The sequence below is a fragment of the Cuculus canorus genome, chromosome 2 (assembly GCF_017976375.1).
Source record: "Cuculus canorus isolate bCucCan1 chromosome 2, bCucCan1.pri, whole genome shotgun sequence".
NCBI classification, from domain to species: domain Eukaryota; kingdom Metazoa; phylum Chordata; class Aves; order Cuculiformes; family Cuculidae; genus Cuculus; species Cuculus canorus.
In genome coordinates, this window is record NC_071402.1 from 36,618,708 (window position 1) to 36,641,572 (window position 22,865).

At 39.6% G+C, this 22,865-nt stretch overlaps 1 protein-coding gene across 1 annotated transcript in view; it reads right to left on the minus strand.

The window, feature by feature from the left end:
- Positions 1-22,658, minus strand: part of PREX2 (phosphatidylinositol-3,4,5-trisphosphate dependent Rac exchange factor 2) — a 177,121-nt gene extending 154,463 nt beyond the window's left edge. Inside the window, exons 1-2 of the mRNA XM_054057421.1 lie at positions 22,505-22,658; positions 22,217-22,418 (exon numbers count right to left, since the gene is read on the minus strand). Of these exons, the coding sequence (XP_053913396.1) occupies positions 22,217-22,357 (141 nt within the window). The 5' untranslated portion in view covers positions 22,358-22,418; positions 22,505-22,658. The remainder of the gene's footprint in view (positions 1-22,216; positions 22,419-22,504) is intronic.
- Positions 22,659-22,865: the final 207 nt, after the last annotated feature.

A 22,865-nucleotide genomic window follows, 5' to 3' on the forward strand; every position in this document is an offset into this window, starting at 1 on the left:
AAACCAAGAGAACTTTATTACCATACAATGACTCTAACAGCAAAGTCCCTATTCTTCTATTCACTCATAAGAACTACCATATGTTTTTCATTAAAGTACTATAGCCTGTGAGTTTTCAGGAGATGCAAAATAATACAAAAATCTATTTAGGCCAATGTAATTTCACATTTGTTTCAAAATTAGTGATCCAAAGAAGTTCATAACAAACTAAATTTTAAATATAAAATATTGCTGAATCTAAAGAACGAGCTTCTTTCAAGTAATTCATTTAATTAAATTAAGAGCCGAGTCAGACTTGGAGAACAGACTATTAAAATTTTCAAAGAACAAACACAATGTCTGTTTCAGATGCGTGTTTGTTTGGCTCTCTTCTTTAGTCTTCACTATGTTCAAATGTTACTTTGAACAACTTCAATAATGTACTTCTCAAAACAATTTTATATATAGACACTTAAAACAGAACTATGAAATACCACCATTTTCCCTAGAATCCTATATTACTGGGTTTTTTCCTCATTTAAAACGTGTATTTACTAAACTTCCTAGTACATAATTCAAAATTTAGCACTGAAGTTTCAGAAACTTCTTGATATAATATCCAAGCTTTCCCATTCCAGAAGAAAAAAGTTCTTTTTATTTGTCTACCCAAAGAATTTATGCATGTATGTTTCCTTTCAAATAGTAAGCATTACTAAACCCTTGGGCTTTTGCGTTTTTCATTAATGATCACTTCTACTTTGCTAAACTATTTAAGAAAACATCCTATTTTACGAAAAAGTATACTCTAGTGCATCTCAAGTAACCTACAGAAATATGTGAAGAGCACAACCAATTAATTCCAAATCATTAAAGAAGCTTCTGGCTTCCATTGCAAGGAAGGTTACTGATCTCCACCACATACAAGAAACCCTTCCCAAGCATAAGACTAGTAAGACTCCAGAGGCAACCCCTCTCATCATCTTTCTCCATCCAACACACATGGCATCTCTTTGTCCCACCATGAAAGATATATCAGACGGCAAAACTGCAGATGTAGTGTGAGGTGCTTTGTCAAAAGACAGGATTCAAAGCTGTCTTCAGAGGAGGGTTACAAGTGGGGTTCCTCAGGGCTCGGTACTGGGTCCAGCTCTGTTCAATGTCTTCATCAATGACCTTGATGAAGGCATTGAGTACACCCTTAGCAAGTTTGCAGATGACACTAAGCTGGGTAGAAGCGTGGATCTGCTGGAGGGTAGGGAGGCTCTGCAAAGGGATCTGAACAGGCTGCACCGCTGGGCTGAGGCCAATGGCATGAGGTTTAACAAGGCCAAATGCCGGGTCCTGCACTTGGGGCACAACAACCCTATGCAGTGCTACAGACTAGGAGAAGTCTGGCTAGAAAGCTGCCTAGAGGAGAAGGACCTGGAGGTGTTGGTTGACAGCCGACTGAACATGAGCCAGCAATGTGCCCAGGTGGCCAAGAAGGCCAATGGCATCTTGGCTTGTATCAGAAACGGCATGACCAGCAGGTCCAGGGAGGTTATTATCCCTCTGTACTCGGCACTGGTGAGACCGCACCTCGAATACTGTGTTCAGTTCTGGGCCCCTCACCACAAGAAGGGTGTTGAGGCTCTGGAGCGTGTCCAGAGAAGAGCAACAAAGCTGGTGAGGGGGGTGGAGAACAAGTCTTATGAGGAGCGGCTGGGAGAGCTGGGGTTGTTTAGCCTGGAGAAGAGAAGACTGAGGGGAGACCTTATTACTCTCTACAACTACATGAAAGGAGGTTGTGGAGAGGAGGAAGTTGGCCTCTTCTCCAAACTGACAGGGGACAGGACAAGAGGGAATGGCCTCAAGCTCTGCCAGGGGAGGTTCAGGCTGGACATCAGGAAAAAATTTTCCACGGAAAGGGTCATAGGGCACTGGAACAGGCTGCCCAGGGAGGTGGTTGAGTCACCTTCCCTGGAGGTGTTTAAGGGATGGGTGGATGAGGTGCTGAGGGGCATGGTTTAGGGAGTGTTAGGAATGGTTGGACTCGATGATCCAGTGGGTCCTTTCCAACCTAGTGATTCTATGATTCTATGATTTCATACCAGAGTACACACTGTAGAAGAATGGACTTCTACTGTGATCACTCCTACTGCAACACATGATAGATCCTCAATAAAATATATTCCTTGGTTGTTGCAGAAAAAACGTGTTTGGTCAAGCAAAGATATGATCACAACAGGAAGCAGAGTCAGGATTAAAATTCTGCCTAACTGAAAGAGCAGCGGCTGGCCTAGTTGTCTCCAATGTCATAGTACAGTTGTACAAATCATATCTTCATCTACACCACCAAGGAGAACCCATACGAAAAAAAAAAAGTCATTCATATCATAACAGTGAAAGCAACTAAGACAAGGAGTAACAGCGTTAGCAGAACTCCAGCAGACACCAGTCACTCGCACTGCAGAGAAGACTGACCTTGCCCTGCCCTTCTCTCTCCAACTCACTTAATATGAGCAGCGAAGTATGCTAAACCCTAGTAACGGGTTTAGTGGTTTTTTTAAGCTGAAAAACATACATTCTGCCTTGTAAACTGATACTCACCTCTGTATAAGTCATTAGCCTTTACATTCAGAGCAGAAATCTCTACTGCTTCAGTAAACTAACTGGTAATAACAGTAAAGTAATCCTCAGAGTTTACCATAGCAAGAAGCCGCACTTTCCGAGTGTTTCACAACTATTTCTAAATAGCCAAGGAACAAACAGGAAGACCCAGGAATCCAGCATTTCAGTCCAAATTTTTTTTGCAGAGTGCACTCAGAAGTTCTTATGTACTGATTTCTGCTTACAATTTATTGGCTTTTCCTGTCTGTCCTCCCTTGCTCGCCATTTCCACTCCCATCATCCACTCCCAGCTCATAATTCTGTTAATTTCTGCTTCTCTCCTTACCCTGCATTTATCAACACATTCATCGAGCAGGAGAAGAAGCACAAAGTCTTTCCCAATCCAGCTTTAAGATTTAGTACCAAAACGGTCCAGGCTATCAGAGATGTAACTGCGCAGATAATCCCACTCAGGCCAGTAGCTCTGGACTGGAATAGGCTCAGCGGCTGTATAGAGATGGCAGATGAAGAGTGAATTCAGTGCAGTAGTGTGCAGGGTGCCAAGAATACTGAGTGCAAACAGATTCTGTGGGGAGCAACCGTGGAGGCTTCTAATTAGCCTTCACTGAGTGCTCCCGAGCTTTACACTTGGTTGAACCGACTGGATTCACACACAAGAGTAAAAGCCAATTCTCCTACATTAGGAAAATAATCCCACTACAATTCCACTTTGTCTCCTTTTCGCTCATGTTTAATAAAGTTCTACAAAATATGAAGGTGCCAGTTTCCTGACTAAATACACACACAACTCTGTTCCTACATCTTATTTCTTTATTAAAAGCAAATGTAGTGTGCTTTACTGAGTTGGCCGTAAAACAATGAAGACAAGCTTTTAATTTGTGCTGAATACTTAAATACATGCAGAATGAAATTATCGCAGTGTGTTGTATAAAGACAAATATATTTCTCTACATTATAAAATTATTAACATATAAAAACTTTACCTCTTTGCACCTTAAAAACTTTAAATACTACATCATGAGATCAAATGAGTGTTTGTGTTGGTTTTTTTTAATTAAAATTAATAAAGCCCTGTTTAGCTATCTTTTTGCTGACATAAAACACGTATATATCACTGAAAGGCACTACTTTGTATTTACCTACTGTTAACATCTAAGGCACAGTGTTTTCTCCTATCCCATTGCTACATTTTCCCTCCAGTATCTTCAATTAACCAGCCCTTTCCTTTTATGTTTCCAAAACAGTTACCTCACACAGGTTCCCAAAGCCTGCTGCTCTTTCCCCCAGCATTACCGATGGCTACTCTCTCATATCAGTGATCCTGTTCAACAGGATGGCAGATCAGCTTTTCATATCATGTTTTCTAGCACCATGGCAAGCCAATCTACCTCAGACAGAAGTAGCTAGAAGTTCAGTATTTCAGACACACCACTAGCTGACAGCGAAATTCCCCCTTCATTCTATTTCCCTAACTAATCCAAGACACCCATAGAGGCTTCCAGTGCCCATAGGCACGCATTCAGACTTAAATTTACCCATAATTATTAAAATGCTTGAGCTAAGAAAATTAAATTCCAGACACTCAAGTCTCCTCTTTTGCAATTTATTATTGGCAGTGCTAGCACTTGCCGTAGCATTCATCAGTCTCTGTGTCTGGTCCACCCAGCAACGACTCCCAATGCCAGTCATCAGAATACTCACCCACACCAAGAAATGGCATCGCTGACAGGAACAGCATGTTTTCAGTTCCAGTTGTTCCAAATAATGAAAGCCTGAATGTACTATAAATAACATGCAAATGTCAGAATAACTGTGGCATTTTGAGACTGCTTATCCATTATGCGTTATCCAGCAGTATTATCAGAATACACAATCTACAGTACACACCAACAGTCTTTTTGGCTAATGTAAATTTGGACTTTCAAAGTAAATATTTATTTAAACTAAGACAAAGCACTTCCATTACAACACCAGAGTTTCAGGATAATGTTAACTTCTTAGAGCTTTTTTGAGCTAGAAGTATGTACAGTAGCCCCTGTAAAAGCCTTTAGAAACACAGGCACTATGTATGCTTCTGGAAACTTAAATATGTCATTTATGGTCACTTAATGAGTTCATTCTTGTGGTTACCAAGGAGAGGTGATAAAACCTGTCATCTTTTACCCACAGGGGGAGACAGAAAATACTAAAAGTAGAAATGGAATATGAATAAAAGAATTCTTTACTGCATACGAACAGTTTTCAAAGGAAACCTAAAGCTGAAAAGTTATAGACAAATCTGATGGAAATTTTCACTGCTGAACTAACACCAGCAAAGAAAACTAGATCACGCAAAGGAAAAAAGAATAAAAATCTATCAGTTAGCACTTAGGAAGGGCATTTAAATTCATATGGCAACTGAATGAAAAAAAAAAAAAAAAAAAGAAAAAAAAGAGACCAGCCTCCTAACCAAGGAGCTCTGAGTTAGTCCTTGAGACAATTTCTCTTTACACATTATCTATCTAGATAAACGACTGCTAAAATAGACACTTCTAGTAGATGCCTCAGCTTAGGACAGACCGCTGTTCAAATCTGCATATACTCATATTACACAACCGTAGTTCTTTAATTATTCTCAAACAGCATTGCTTTGTCTGCCCTATCTAAAAAGAACCTGGAAATAAAACTGATACTAGACAGACAGATCAGTAGCCCATTCCCTTTCCCACCCAGGACATAAGGTAAATTTGTTTTCCTGTAATTTCCAATTAACAGGACATTCATAAGTACCAGCACACAAATCGAGAAGTTTATTGTGCAAAAGTTTGCTTACAGAAAATTAGGGACAACCTAAATGCATTTTCATGCTTGTATTATCAAAGTACTCATCACTGAAACCATTCTTTGTCATTAAGAGAAAAAAACGGACACAGACATTTTAATTAAAAAATCGGAGCCTCTGTGGGGCATGAGCAGGAGAACCTAATTCCCCAAGGCCAAAGTCTTGGATAGCAGTCATTAAAAGAACATTAAAAGAAGAGAAAATTATCTAGTGTAAGTACACATGAAGCTAAGATGAAGTGCCTTGCCTAAGTCCTGTCCCCGCGTGAATAGGTGGGAGTAGCATGAGCGCTGGCAGCCAGACTGCTTTCACTCTGCACCAGAAGAGAATCTGAAGTTAACCAGCAGGTTGGCTCCTCAGGGTTTTTTACAGAAAGTCAGACCAGTAGATGCACACTGACGCCTGCTGTGGATGCACCCATTTACAAAGAGCTACCACTTAGGAATTTCACAAGAATTTTGAAACTTCTTTACACTATTTATCAGAGAATATTCTCCCAGGACTGGCTATAACCCTTATATATTTTGAAGCACTGTCTTTAGTTCTCAAGTTCAAACAGATCAGTTACCATTGACCTATAATGCGTTTTGAACAATACTGTAGACTTTTAATCAAAAGAGAACACAATTTTCCCATCAAGCTTCTTTTTTTTTAAAAAAAAAAAAAAGAGAAAAAAGACAAGCTTTCAGAGAAGAAAATATACAACAGACATAAAATAAAGGCAGAAAATTAAAGGTGTAAAGATTGTTTTAGCAATATGTCTCTGTAACAATTAACATGTGATAAATAACTATACTCATATGTGAGGTCTGGTCATGACTCATCGTGGCTTTACAATCCACGTAACATTTTGGATGCAATTAGTATCAGAGACATACTAGGAATGATAGGGTCGATTAATCTGTACTGTAACAGTCTACTGAAGTAGAAGCCAATTTATAAAGCAATATGAAAAGTCTTTATATAGAAGGTCAAGATTTGATAGCACCTGTGGTAGCCACTTCTCCTAACTGTAAAAATTCAGCAAGACAGCAGTTCCCTAAAATCTTGCGGTTTATTGCATTAGAAGATGCTTTTTAAAGGCCAGAAATATTATTCTAAGATCCTCTCTGCACCAATTATACTTCATTTTCTCTCGAAACCCTAGAAGTGAACAGAGTTTAAAATTTGGTTGCATGTGACAAGTCTGCAGTTCATTTATGTTTTTCATTAACCATAAAGAACCTCAAATGTTTCACTGTACAAGACTTCATATGACAACAGGAGTATTCAATATGCAAATATCTGCTTCCCATTCACAGTGCACAGTAAAGTTACAGCTCCCCTACCACCACTGAATGTTGCCCCTATCCATTGCATCAAGTTATCTAACAAGAACAACACTGTCTCCTGCAAGACAAACTGAAATCTGAATAAATGGGAGAAATAAAAGGTCAATAACCAGACTTTCTGCAATATACTGGTAAATCTCTTTTGGAATTCCATAGGATAACCATAGCGACTGATTCTTCTCTTACCCCTAGCCAGCATATGAGAAATGTTTACTCTCTGAAATTAAAAGGTTTAGAAATAAATGGGCAAGTCAGAGTCTGGTGTACTGTATTATCCCAGAGCTGTGTGGTCTCTGCAAAACAACAGGAAATGGAAGGGAATAGCCATTACAGCCTTTATTGTCATGGCACATTAAGACAGACAACAGAATACAAAGAACAACACTTTAGACACAAAATAACGTTTTGCCAAAATCCTGTTTTATGTGTAACAATTCTTGCAGTCAAAAGATAAATTATACTTGGCAAGTAAATATGGGGAATTTTTCAGTAAAAAGATGTTATATACAAGTGCATAATAGTAGCTGTGGCAGTCATTTACTTTTTTTTTTTATTTAATATTGCAATACCATTTGTTCCAGATCTAGCTATTAATTTTTTTTATTAGTAAAAGTTACAAGCATGAAAAATTCATTGTTACCAGACGAAAACTAATTAATCCAGTATATTTCCAGCACACATTTCTCACAAGATAACCAAATTAACTTCATTTTTCATGATACAACAATTGCCAGCAGAAAGTAATGCTTGCTTACACAGCCCGTACATAAAATCCTACATAAAATCAGTTTAAATGTCAGGAGAACTCAATAATTTATGTAACGCTGCCATTGATAACTGTTGTAAAGTGGCATTTGTATACAAAATAAGTTCAACAGAGAAGAAGGAGAAGATTCAGAAGATAAAAGGCAATTCCTTTTTACCAATTCACCTGAAACTTTTGACTCAGACCCAAGAAAGTGTCTGAAAGGATCCCATTAACAAAACCATTTCTCAGTAAACAAGTATCCTGAAAATTAATTTGGAAAAACTACGTTTTACTGATTCATACACATTAAAAGCTGCATTACAAAACCAAGGTTATGAACTTACCAAGACTGAGTAGTGACTAGTCAACTTAGTTTATCATCTGCTATTCTATGAAATTTTTAAGTTACTAACTATAAAAACTATAAAAAAGAATTCTACTTTTTTTTTAAAAAAAAGAGGTTTTAACTTAGCAGAAGTTTCTTCACTTGGTCTTCTGAATGAAATGATTAATTAATCATACCACTATTACAGCTCCTGTTAAGTGTTCATCTTCATTTTATTCCAATTAGAATAATCCTTAACTTGCAGGACTGTTCTGTAACACATATACATGAAATGTAAAGACAAGCAATCACTTACAAATTCATCAGGTTGGATCTTGACTGAAAGGGGCTTTGCAGCAGGGTTTTTGAGAGGGTCAGGTCCTGCATTTGCTGAGACACTGATTTACCAGCTTTCTCCAATTTTGTCCTCGCACAATATACTAAAAACACAAAAACACAGCACAATTCTGCTTTTTCAGAATAATAAGGATTTGTGCTGCAAACATTCTGAGTTTACTATATTCATATCGTCCTCTGCTTCCCTCTTAAGGATGCCAGACTCAGACTCATAGTAGACACACGAATGTGATTATTTAATGTATTTTTATTTCATCACCTGTGTAAAAGCATACTAACCACAGCACAATATATTTGAGTGTTTATAAAGAGGGAATTTTAAGCTTTCCTTGCCGTAATTTACTATTTCTAGATGCAAATACTGAAATGCAATCAAGACCTGTCAAACAACTAAGAGAGTGAACTGCTTATTTTTAATAGAGATGACAGCAACTTCATACATTAAGAAAACCAGTTCTTTGTGCGCTCACACTCAGACTGGAGAAAGCTTTACCTTTCTTGGGGCCAAAGACCTCTTCAATATCTGCAGAAAACAGGAAACTTTCCTTCTCATTGTTTCTGTCTGGTCTGACTATTGGAACAGTTCAATATAACTAAACATGGGAAAGAGTCCCTTTCTTTCCTGTACAGACAATCTCGCAGCATATGGGAAGAAATTAACACACTCATACAGAATATAACTGCCAACTTCCAGGCATTATTCTTAATAAACAAGATCTCACGTGGTGTCAAAGAGATAAATGAATGAGGAGTAACCTTAAAGTAAACGAAAACAAAAGTTATTGCTATCAGGTCTTTACCCTCGTGCCCCTGCCCACATAAAGAATGCTTCCAGGAATGTTACAATGGAATTCTAATTACAATTTAAATGTAGTAACCACAACCAATTAATTTTGTAATTGCCATTAATTAATTCCAGGATTATTATTAATGGTAGTTATGTGTTGTTTTGTGTAACTGAACTACAGAATTAACATCTTTTTAGAAAAAACACCTTTCTACTTTGAGAAAACTGCAAATACAGTCTTTCTATTGAAGAGGTCTCCTCTGTAATAACTGACATGGAAGGATCTCAACTCTGCCAAAAACACTTCCAACATTATGAAGCAATCTGCAACTTGTCACTTTCAAAATGCTAAATCAGTCACATCATCTTGAAAACCTGGAGGTCTCTTCTACTGGCAAGCTTGGGATCAGCTAAAGACAGCTCAAGTTTTGCTCTCTTTAATTGCAAAATTCTCATTTACCTCTTGATAATCATCAAAACTTCATATTTTATGACAAAATAAAGGAAAGTAAACAGACAATAACCAAATGCAAAGATAATGGTATTTTCACATCTCAAGCTGACTGTATTTGAAGATATCTAAGAAACTGCATTTTTACGTTATTGCTAGGTACACTCACTTCAACCATCCAACACTGTTAACTTTTGGGACCACAAGTGGCACCCAATTTAACGCTGCAAAAGCCAGCAATGCTTGTTCCATTAACACAAATACTACAATATGAGGAAATCTCATCACATAATTCTTACGTTTCAAAGTTGGTTTTGGTGTGCTTCCCTATTTTGAAAAGGGCCAGTAACAACTCCCTCCTTTTTCTACCTTGTTCATTAATTTTTTTTCATTTCCAGCACTTTTCCCTTCATTTCCAGAGCACAGTTACTCCTGTAATCTCACACCTCTCATATCTATTACTGTTGTTGACTACTTTTATCCTTCTTTGAGGCCTCTTTCCACACACACACACTGCAAAACAGAATGCTGAGAAGGACAGCAAACAGCAGCTACAACTCATACATCAAGCATCTTCCCCAGCCTTCACAAATATCACTTTCAATATTTAAAGGCACATGAAGAGAGGAAAAGCAGGGCCTAAGAAAGGTGCTAACTACACTCTGCAGAAGGATAAGCATAATTCTTAAACATCTTTCAGTACAACAAAAATCATAACAGTACTTCAAACATCTGTTACACAAGTTTTGGGGGTTTAATTTTTACCCCCTAAAAACTGTTGTGCAAAAGATCAAGAACAATATTAGGGTGAAGGTGAATGATACTGACACCAGAAGAATTCACCTCAACAGAATTTGAAAGATGATCAGAATATGAAAGGGCTTTCATAAGCAGAATAATTAGACTTGGACTTTTAGCATGAAAAATAGTGATGCAAGTACTGAGTGAATTTTTCAGGCTGGACATTTAACATGAGAAAAAGGACTTATTTCGTGGGAAATGCATTCAGAAGTTACTGATGCCAAAAAAATGCAAATTGTATAAAAATAAAGTAGGCAAAGTCAGCAATTACTTAATTTACATCCAAGCCCTACACCCACTATCTCCAGTGGAGACAGCCCCCAAATCACTGGTGCCTAAAGTTGGGACTGATACACCCTCCTTAAGTAATGCTACTCACCACTAATCTAAAAAAAATTACTGTGATAGACCTTTATTAAATCCATCACAACAATTCACAGCTTCCTTCAAACACCTCTCATTTTAGGTCTTTATATTATACTTCATTTTTAAATGGTATTTTATAAGCTTTCACAAACAAATCAGCAGGCAGTGGAAGGAAGGAAGCAGCCATCATTATAAATTTAGGGTGGCCACTTTTACAAAGGCGTTCTATGAATCAGGACATATTTACTGTCTTCCTGCTTTACATGGCTTCTGCAAAATAGCTCTCCTCTATAGGCAGTAAAAAGGATAAATAGGAAGTAACCCATGATGAACATTTTACAAGTGACAGAACAGGAACTCTACAGGTATGTGCCACTCTTTTCCTTCCCTTCCCTCTACCTTGTAAGCTTTGGTACCTTTTTAATGAAAACAGGGCTTATACACTGCAGAGCTTCAGTTGCTTCCATGTCTGTTTAAGTTTCAAATGCCTCTGTGACTTAAAGCAAAGTACTTTTACCACACACGCACTACAGAATCCAAGGATGTTGTCTCAAAGCATCATGTCATGTGCTATTTCTTCCAGGCATCTGGATCCACCATATGCTTAAATTATTTGGGTAAGGTAACTTACCACATAGTAAGCAATAAAATGAGGTTATTTTCCAGTCTTGTTACACAAATTCATAGCATCCAAGAGATCAATCATTTTGTTATACCGTACACCATTTCAACTTTATAGCTCTGTGCTTTTAGTGTCCAGTTTGTTTCAAAATGTTACAGTAGGGATTAAGAAGTAAAAACAGCGCCAATTAAGAAGCCTGAGAACATCCTGGCAGTGTATTAAAGGCCAGGGAGGAGAAATCTAGCCTACCACTCTTTCATTTTCTATCTAGTACTTTCTAGTTTATTTCAATAACAGAAAATGGGAAGTTTATACTTCTTTTATTAAAGAAACTACAAACTAATGAATTATTTCAGGTGTTGATCAACTTCCGTGCTGTTACCTAGTAATCAGTATTTAACTTAATACTCAATCTAGAATTTTCAGCTGAGTAACGTAAAACCAGCTTTGGTTTAGATACACATTCATCGTGTTTTGAACTGTCATGCTCTTGGGGGTTGGGGCCAGTAAGTACACACATACAGATGATCTGTGGTTTGCCACTGGATGTGTCTCTAATCCTCTCATCTACTTCACCAGTATGCACCTATTACGGGGTCATCTTTAGAGTGCCAGGTATTTGGCTACTAAACTTGCCCTTCGTTTCTTGACAGCAAACTCGTCCTAAAGAAGACCCAAGATACAGGTCTCTGAAGTCTTTCTGTAAGCACAACTTCATGAAATTAGTAAAGAAATTCAGCTTTTCAGAAAAACGGACATTTACAAGAAGTACAAACTTGATTCTAGCCCAAGTGAGGAAACTCTCTTGTAGTTCTGTCTTTCTGACTTACAACTCCTGCAATACGCCCCAGCCATTTCAGCTGGTGATTCAGGCATCACAGCCACACGTACTTTCCAAGTGTTACCTTCAGACCTGTTTCTCAGACTGCCAAGAACATGCAGTACCAGCCAGACTGGCCAGCCTTTAAGCTCTGACCAGCCACAACCCAATTAAATTCTCTCAACTACTTCTTCTGATGCAAATAAAAACATCATTAGTATCTACCAACAGGCCCAAGTACAGAGGATTTCCTGTGGCCCAGCCCATACCTAACCAGCTACAATGAGGATTTACTGCATAAATCTCATAAAATAACTCCTCCTGGCCCAGGTATTCTCCATGTTTGCTGCCTAGTTCTCCTTTTCTACTCAGTCTGCCAGGTGATTGCCGTGACCTAATCCATGTTATTCAAATTGATTTTCATCCCTCAAGGAGCTCTTAACACCACATCTTTAAATATTACAGAAGACACCACGCACACACCTCAACCAACTCAGCTCTCCAATACATAACCACATTCCTGTTGAGATCACCTGTAACATGGTTACCCTGTGGGGCAACAAGTTATTTTCTGAGACTTGTCTTAAGAACACTCTGTCTCCACTGATGCTGCTCCATCACAGGTTTGATTTAGGCATAAGGACACTGGGATTGTTAAGTCAACCTGTAAGAACACATTCATCTCTCACTTTAGGAATCAATCTATTGAAACAGCCTGAGAGATTACCACTATATTTAACAGCGCAAATTATAAAAAACTTATTTAATGTAAATTTACCTGTCAACTGATACTGGTCACTTGCTCTAGCTGTTATAATAGGTGAAAGTGTATTTAGAAAGCAAGCATATCGATACATATAATTTACTTAAACTTTAGCTACAAATGGCAGCAGCTATGGACAAATTTCATTTTAAAGCAAGAAGGCATACAAACCTCCCCAGGAAAGACTTACTCTGCTCCATTTCAGCACAGTATTATCAATTTGTTAGGGAACTTGCATCACACAAATGACATTGAAATAAAGACAGCCACCGTACCACATCATAGTACTGTGCTCTCTACTATGCTTCAGTTCAAGCTGTTTCTCTTGCCTGTTTCCCTACATCAATGTCCCTCAGTCTCGAAGATGAAAAGTATCTGGCGCATCTCATGAGCCTTCTATGACTTGGGAGCTAGGCTGCCAAAAGCACCAAGAAGAATCAGGCCATCTCATGAGACCTAAAGCAAATGTCAGTCCCTAATATCTCAGTTCTGTCCCTACAAGAAGGTAACTTCAGCTGTGAACACTCTAGGAGAGAACCACAGGAGCTGAAGCTGGCTTTAAGAATTATCCTTGAAGTTTCTCAGACATTTTAAGCAGACACCCATTCCCCCAGCATCAATCATATATAAATGAAGAGGATTGTTTTGCTGTCAGAGAGTACTGAAATGGGAATCAATATATCAGATTATATTTCTGGCTCTGCAACAAACTTCCACTGGGACCTAAATAAAATCAAGATCTGTCTCTAAGTTTCCCATTTGTAGAATGAGATAGATTTTATTTATTAGCAATAGCAATGCAGAGAGATCTCTGAATAGAAAATATTACAGAAATGCTAGGCTATTTGTTTTCTGATCAAATACAACACAGTGGAAAAATATATCTGCGTATCCGAGTTTCCTCTTAGATTCTGAATATTTGTTTGCTGAACAATATAGCCTGGCCATCTGCATTGCCATTTCAGGGGACAGAGGAAACAAAGAAGTGCAACCGTAAAAAATTTGCTCTACTGAAGAGCTGAAAGTTCAAGACAGTCTGCCTTTTCCCCCCATCACATCAATAAACTGCAAAATTCATGAGTCACGTAGGTTGGAAGGGACCTCCTGCAGAGGTCATCTAGCCCAAACACTTCAGCAAAGCAGTGTTAACTACAACAGGTTGCCCAGTCTCGCCCCGTTCAGCTTTGAACAGAATATAGACATTCCAAAGCCTCTGGGAAACCAGTTACAGTGTTTTACCATCCTTGCAGTAAATATTATTTCCCCCCTCACACTGAGTTGGAATTTCCCATTGCTTCTCCTTCTTCTACTGTGCACCTCTAGGTGTGTGCCTCCTCCTTCTCTACAGCCACCCATCAGGGAGCTGTAGACAACAAGAACAGAAGCTCAACATAATTTTTAAGGTCAAGGAAATCTTGTTCTGTCAGCCTCTCTTTGCAAGTAATATGGTACAGGCCCCTCATCACTTTGCTGGCCCTTCACTACGTAAATATTTTTCTTGAACTAGGGAGTACAAAATTTAAGTCAAAGTTCTCAACTGTACAGTAGAGAGGGAAAAATTTACTCCCCTTGACCTACTGGCAACACCCTTGCTAAACCAGCCTGAGATGCTGGTTAGTTTCTGCACTGCAAGGGTGCACTGCTGACTCATGTTCTAGTTCTTGTCCACAAGCACTCCTCGGGCCCTTTTGTAAAGTGGCTTCCTAGCCCCCAGCCTGTACTGATTCATGGGGTTATTCTATCCCAAATGCAGGGAAGTGCAGGACTATGACTTCACCGGAATTCATGAGGAAGCCTTCAGCACTATCTGTAACACAGCCTATTGAGATCCCTTTGACTGATAAAAATGTACCTTCCTGTCCCACCATCCAGGATACTACTGAAAACATGATAGAAGACTGGCTCTTGAGGGACACCACTCATGACTGGCCACTACTTGTACTTTGTACCATTGACAACTGTCCTTTGGTCTGGCAATTCCACTGGTTTCCCATCCACTTTACTGTCTATTTATCCAGTCCAAATTGATTGGATGCAAGGATACTGCGTGAGAACATGCCAAAGGCTTTGTTTAAATCAAATTAAACAATATACATAGCCCTCGTCGAGTTCACTGACACAGTCACCTCCTCATAGAAGACAACACGTTTGATCAGCCATGATTTGCCCTCAGTAACTCCACAGAAGCTGCTTCCAATCACTTTGTTTTCTATCAGCTGCATGGAAATGGTTTTGAAGACGAACCATTGCATCACCTCCCCGAAGGTGAAGGAAGAGGGTGACAAACTCACACTTCCTCAGATCCTTTTCCTTGACCTTCCCAAAGCTGGGTTTGACATTTGTGTTTTCCTAGTCATCGGGAACTTCCCACAATCACCATGACCATTCAAAGACAACAGATAGGCCTCACATGGACATCTGTGGGCTTCCTAAGATGCATCCCATCTGAGTCTCAGACTTGTCTATATCCAATTGCCTTATGTACTTCGTAACCATTCCTTCTTCTACTGTAGGTAATGACACATTCTTACAAAATTTGCAAGTAGGCTTTGAGAAGCCCAACAGAAACCTTTACTAGTGAAAACTCCAGGAAAAAGGCATGGAGTATCTCAGCCTTTTCTGTTACTTTTTAAGGAAGTTCCCCTCCCCACCGAGCAGCAGGCACACACTTTCCTTAGCCTTCCTTTTGCTACCAATGTACACACAGATGTCCCTTCCGCTGCCCTTCCCGTCCTTAATTTCAGTGCCAGATGAGCTTTGGCTTGCTATCTCCAGTCTTCCATGTCTTTATGAGAAGCCTGTCTCCAAGCACTCTTGAGCCCCACACCAATGCAAACAATGTATTCACCAAAGACAACCTTTCTCAGTCCAAAACAGAAAACTTAACCAATACTCATGTAGTTTATAATTAAAGCAAAAATAGGTAAACAAGTTTCTTGAAAAAGAATACATGTGAGTATACAAGTATACAAAATTAGTCAAGATACTCATAAAAAGGTAGAGCCTAAATTATTAACTTAGATTATTATCTTATTCAAGTCTATACTTCATTCACGGGAAGCCCTATTCCTTTCCAAACAGTGACATATATGTAACATACAGATATTTGGCAATAGACTTATATAGACTAGCAAACTGCCTCCACCAGTACCTTAAGTCAACTATAGCCAGTTTGTATTTGTTTGTTTGGGCCAAAATACAGTTTCTTTCGATTTCCAACATCAAGAACTTCTCAGTTCCTCCTATAGTGTAATACTGTTACTGACTTCGAATTCCTCTGCTTTGAGAAAATTGTTCTCAATACTAACCCTTCCAAAAAAAAAATACAAACCCACCTTGAAATGCATAGTTTTAAAGCACTTGGGGCTTTAAAATGGTGACAAAACATTACTAGTGAAGAGGGCTGAAAGATATGTCTCCATAAATATCTGAAATAACTGCAAACAGCATGCTGTTCAATAGTATCAAGCTGCATAGAGTAACTTAAGTCAGGAGTTATTGATTCACAGTCCCCTCCTAATAGTTCCTCCTGTGCTTCAAAATTCTTCTCAGGAACCTCTGCTTTTTGCCCACTGCTATACCTCACATGAACTCTGTGCTCAGCTAGTAGAGAGGTGAATAATCATTCCTGCTAATCTATAAAGCAAGCATTCAGCCTCAGGGGTGGGGGTTACAAAGAAATAAACAGTTTTTAAGCATTTACCTTCACTCTGATAAAGACCACAGGTGGTGCTGTTGATATAGCCAAGCAAAGTCAAATAAGAATAGAATAACACATTCAGGCTTTTGGTAATGCTTAAGCAAGTTAAAAACAGCAGAAACTGGAAGTGAATGGAAAAGATATTGCCTTTCTATGGTAATTGTGTTTGCACTTCCTTTTGACTTTTTATGATGAAGTAGCCATAGAATGTTGTTTTTCTTTTCCTGGAGAGAAAGGAAATCACATAACCTTATCAAAAAATGCAGCCAGCTAAAACCCTTCCCTTCCATTCATTTAAATCCTTTTTATAATACATAAATGCAATTATGCAAACCATTATGAAGTTGCTAATCATTACTGTAACTGAGATATACATACAACATATTTAGAGAGCTGGGCTCGATGACCCTTATTGGTCCTTTCCAATTTTAGATATTCTGTGATTCTATGATATATACATATACACACACAAACAACACACACTCATTCACATTGTTATTGTATCAAACTACAGTCATGAAGGATTGTTTAAAAGTGGTTCGTTTGTGAAAGGCCTAATTCCACTTAATTTCATCATCTAACATAACTATTTGAGGAGTTTCAATCCAGGACACAAATCCTCTCTTTCTGGCCAAACACTGAATTTGACCAAAGTTTACCTGGAGTCTTAATTACTATTAATCACTTGTCCAACTAATTAGTCTGCCTTACAATCAGAGAAATACCTATTGAGCTAAGAGAAAGGAAAGGCTCAGTGTGACAGGGAAATACAGATCCTGCAGACTCACACAGCCACTGAAGAGGCTGGCCAATAAACGTTATAAACAAAATCTCTTTATGCCTATTGAATATCGAAGATTGGGCTGCCCTTAGCAAGGCACTCATTTAAAGAAAATGAAACCTTTTTCCACTTCAGTGCAAGCAGAAGAGAAGAGAGAAGATAGCACAGTAGAATCTAATGGCATTAAACTGAGATTTGACAGTTAACTGGCAGAAACACATATATACCCAAAGAAGAGACTCTGTAAACAGTACTACATAACAAACTAGCTATTTTTCCCCAGCTGCTTCAAGATCTAACTAGTCACCCCAGCTGAGACCGTGGGGTTTTGGAAGGCTTACACAAGTGCCAACATCTGCTTCTATTCCCATCAACATCAAATTTGTCAGAACATGAAACTACACCAGAAAAACAATCTTTGTCATAGAAAAATAAACTCTACTTCCACGGCTATCCGCTGAAGTACCAAGTGTAGCAGATTATATTTCCATTTTCTATTCCAAAATAACATTTTTTTTCCCCCTCCAGAAAAAGTATATATATAGAAAAGTACCTATGTAAATGTACTCACCTACTATGTATCTAGTCTATTTCCCTGCAGTGTATCTGTATCTTAAGTTCTTCATGGCTTGGTCTGCCTTTACTGGCCAGTCAGTCTAAAGCACAATCATAAAAACTAAGCCTTATACCAAGTTACAAGGTGACAAATTAAACCAGCCACTTTTTGGCACGTCTTTACTATTAAATACTTTAATTTCTCAGCAACTTCTTCTACCCACGGTTTTACTGGTCTCTTTACTACTGCTATGTTGAAGGCTCAGGCGAGTACCTCTATTTACACAGTAAATTAAACTTCACATGAAAACATTAGCTGAGTTTAAAAATAACTGGTTTAAAAAAAAAAATTCATTAAAAAGTCAAAAATATTCCCAAGCATAAAATCATGAACCAATGAGAGTCTTGGAAAAGTTTATGTACTTTTACATGAGTCACCTAATTCTGCTTATAGAGCAAAATTGAAAATTTTCATTATGTTTACACAGAGTACAGTAAATATATATGCTTTGTCATTTGCTGTAAAAAATGACATAGATAAGGCACTTATTGATAAAGTTACCAATTTTTTTTAAAAGCATCTTTACCATGAACACTCAAGGCAATATTAATTATTCAGTCACAGAGTTGTATGACACGTAGTTATAAATATTAACTCAGCAATTGTTGCTCTCTCTCCTCCAGAAAGTCAATTTCTATCTTTGCTTCTTTTTCATTGGAAAACAAAGATTTTGCCATAGGAAAATGATATGATCATCACAGAGATCACCCAGCAGCAGAAAAACCCCAATTCCTAATCTAGCCAGTAAAGTATCAATTGTTTGTAACAGAAACCTCACATCATGGCTCAGATATATAGATACAGATTTCAAAGATGTTTTAGCAACTTAGGTAAATTCTTCCATATATTTAAGAAAAGCTAAATGATAACAAATCCAAAAGTTCTGTTATTGCAATGACACTCCAAATGCTATAATGAAATGCCTGAAGGAAATGCGTAAGCCTTTCTTCATGCCTCCTCCCTCAGACATTGCTTCTGCTACTGGTGGACATCAGTTTATCCACCTCACGTATGTTTACATACCTCACTCAAATGGGCCCAAAATTGTTATTGCTCAGTATTACTGATGTTTCCACATGCCGTGCTACTACAGGTTATTACTGGAAGATTCAGGAGATCAGAAAGAATAATATTAATACAACCAGACCTTTCCACTCAGATTTATGCTGCGATGACTGCAGATTAAAAGCAACATACCACATTTACACAGCCCAAAAGGTGAATGAATACACATGGGAATGGCTACTCAGCTAGTTCTATCCAATAAAATAATGAATATATTAAATCTTCTACTTTGCACTTAATAGCCTTGTAGACTTTTGACAGAATACACAACCCATGCTGCTACTCACTACACTGATGCTAACTGGAGGATGAAGAATCACAGAGGAGTAGGGGAACAAAAATACTTTAAGTAACCAGAAATTTGTCCTGTGTGAGATTCTCTTTAATTTCAATATAAACTTAAGAACCTAAATAAATCTAGCATGTAATAGATGCATTTCCAGTGTAGCATTTCCCATGTTGAGACAAACCAACAAAGTCACTTCGTCCTTCTAATCTCTTCATTCTCCAGCCAGCCACAAGCTGTACCAGGCTAAGACCCATTTCCCCAACATGACTGCACCAGCAACTGGGGTCACCTCTTCCCATCACTGGGATAAATCAGGCTTTTGCTTACACTCTTATCTATGTTACCTACTGCCCACTGCAACAGTGTAATTTTTCCTCAGCCAAAGTGGTCCCATAGGTTATAAACTCACAAGATCTCATGAAGTACTCAGGAACATGAGTTAGATGTGGTGTGAAGTACGTAATCTTCCACACAAATCCCACTTACATACTGCTCCTTTCCTACACAAGAGCAATCGATTGAAGACAATTGATTTCTTCTGTTACTTAATTGAATTGCCTCATCAACAGGGTATATACGCAAAATGGAAATTGCACTCCAAATGGGTGAAAACTTGACCACCACTACTATAGAAGTGCTAATGCACTTTCCCATATGAACTATTCACATCATAAAAGATTACATTCTGTAACCTTGAAGATGAAATAGGCTCCAACCCTGAAACCACGGGGGGGTTTTTTTGGTTTATCTAAGTGAACACTCTGTTCCTATTAACTACAGTGAAAACTGCAGTTACTCTGCACAAACTGTTAGGAAGACTATAAATTACTTCAGCTATTCAATCATAAAAGAAACATGGTTTCTGCCACAATGAGCTCCACTGACGGTGTTCAGGCAATCTGGAAGCCTAACTCATAACTTTTATTGAAACTTCAACTCCTCAGGCTGCCTCTGCTTTAACAAGCAATCTCTATCCTGGGAAACAGGATAGGGATTGGACAGAGAAATAGTACTGGGACTCCACACTGTTGGCAGGGGAGTCACTTCAGACTAACTCTAGGCTAGTCACTGGAACTGTACACTCATTAGCCACTGGATGTGCTCCTACAGAAAACCTTCCAGTTCTCTTTCATCCAACAGGAACTCAGACTGTGTGCCTCAAGACCAGCTTATGATGCGAAACAAAGCAAGCTGAATAGCGTTTGTATCTCAGAAGAGCTGGTCCTAGGACTGCTAATGGTTTTAAGAACAAGAAAAGGAACCATCAGCCTAGGACACCTAAATAAGAGCCTCCAGATCAAGAAATAACCATAGGAACAAATATAATGATGGGTTTGATGGCTCATGTTGAGTACACGTGACTTTCTCCATACTGGCCCTAGTCCAGTGGCCCTCATAAATCCAACACAACTGCTCTCAACAGCAGTCTTAGCAGATGGGTCAAAGGAAAGCTCAGAAGTTGTTTCCTCAAATCGAGGCTGAGGTACAGTTAAAACACGTGACGTTTCCCTGTGAAGGATTTACATCTCTAACTGTCACTTCAAACCTGTTCACAACCATTAATGAACATGAAAATCTTGACACACAAGCAGGTATTTAACTCCAGCCCTCCTCCCTCTCTCCATATGATTACTTATATCACTTTAATCCACACTGCAAAAAGACTACTGAATTCAATATTTGGATGTAACTTGACATATGTTTAGAGTTTACTCTTTAGAAGGAGATGAGCACTTACTGCTTAAACACCAATATCTGTTGTCTCAAACTGCAGTCCAAAATTAAAGATATTACAAATTGTTTAAATTTGCTGAAATGATCCAAGACTGACGTATGCCAAACTTGGTGTTGAAGATAAAATATTGCAGAACATTCCCTTAGGATAGAATTTTTTTTACAATAGGTAAAATCTGATTGTTAAATCGAGGCAAGTAAAACACAATTGTACAGCCCCCTTCTCAAACATACGTATTAAACTTCTTTTGAAAAAAACAGAAACCACGTTGGACCATTTACCATCTCTCATGGTTCTGCTGAGGATAAGCATATGGAGAAAATAAGCTACTCTGTAGATCTTATTTCACTCCAGCGTCTGTGCTTTTATTTTCCCCGTTACAGCCAAGTTGAGAATTTCCTCTTCCATGATAATAAGCAGAAAGTTCACAGATCTCAAGGCAGCAAAGCCGGAAGTCTGCAGTTTGAAGGATTTCCCTTCTTCAGTGGGACAGGGGAGGAGAGAAAAGTATGAGGGGACTACTATGACATCTTTGCAAACCCAAGCATCTGATTTGGACGTACTTATCTCAACAGGGTTCTAAGGCGATGCTACCGAGACCACGTGCAAATGAAACACTGCCTGCATCTGTTCTGTAATCATTTGTCACTTTGGCTTTTTGAAGGAGTGAAAACTCCTGCTTTTCTGATTAGGGTATTACCTGGCACAAATAACCCTAATCAACAGCGATAGTCAGATGTAGTAAGAAACTAAGACTGCTGCAACACAGCTCTCACCAGCTGCCTTCCCAGCTGACCCTGTATCACAAGACAGAAGGGAATGCCACATGTGGCTTTAATGCCAAGCAGCTGCAGCACACCAGCCCCCTCTGTCCTCCCCCGGCACCGCTGTGTTCCAGGCTATCCAAACGGCCTAAGAAATGGAACTGCGGTGCCCTGTAATGAAGAGGAGCCCCCAGTAATGAACGCAAGCCTCCCTATAATGAACACGAGCCCTCCTATAATGAACGCGAGACCCCTATAATGAACTCAAGCCCCCACACCCAAGGCAGACCCAAATACAACCTCATCACCTCCGTAGCCTCCACGGCCGGAGACCCGAGATAGCCTGAGGGCAACTGGGGGGGGGGGGGTCACGGACGGCACGGCCCCGCGTGACCCCTCCCCAGCCCTTTCGAACCCCGCTCTCTCGCTCCCTTCCCAGCGGCTCGGTGGCAGCCGGGTCCCGCGGAGCCGCAGCCCCCGCTCACCGACACCAGGAACTCCAGCGTGCCCACGTAGTCCCGCTCGGTCTTGAGCAGCTCGTTGAGGACGCAGACCCGCAAGCGAAGCTGCTTCTCCAAGTCCTTCCCGCTCTCCCCCTTGGCTTCCCCTTTGCTCTCCTCCGTCATGGTGCGGCGAGGGGGAGCGGTGCCTCTCCCCAGCCCGGCTGCAAGAGGAGTCGCCCGAGCGCTGCGGACAAGGGCGACAAAAGACCCCGCTGAGTTACATGGCGGGGAGGGGTCCGGCCGGTCCCCAGCCCCGCAGCCCCTTCTCACCCAGCTCCAGCGGCCAGGAGCCACCCCGCTGCCTGCTCCTTTCCCGTCAGGAAGGGGACACAGCCTGGAGGAAACGCGCGGTCGCTGGTTCCCAGCTCGCCCTGTGAGCTGAGAGGTTGGAAAGCCTCCGCGGCGGCACAGACTTGGACATTAATCAAAAGCTTTGTATCCATGTGACTCCAAACCCTTCCCCCCCCCCCTTCGCTAAATCTCAGGAAAAAGGAAAGGAAACAACTTCAGGGAAGATTGCGTGCCAGCAGCTGCCTGTTTCGCACACAGGCTGCGAGCTCCGGTTTGAGGCTAATTGGAGATCTCCAACAAGAGAGAGCAGGAATTATAAAAATGTCCCGGCAAGCTGGCC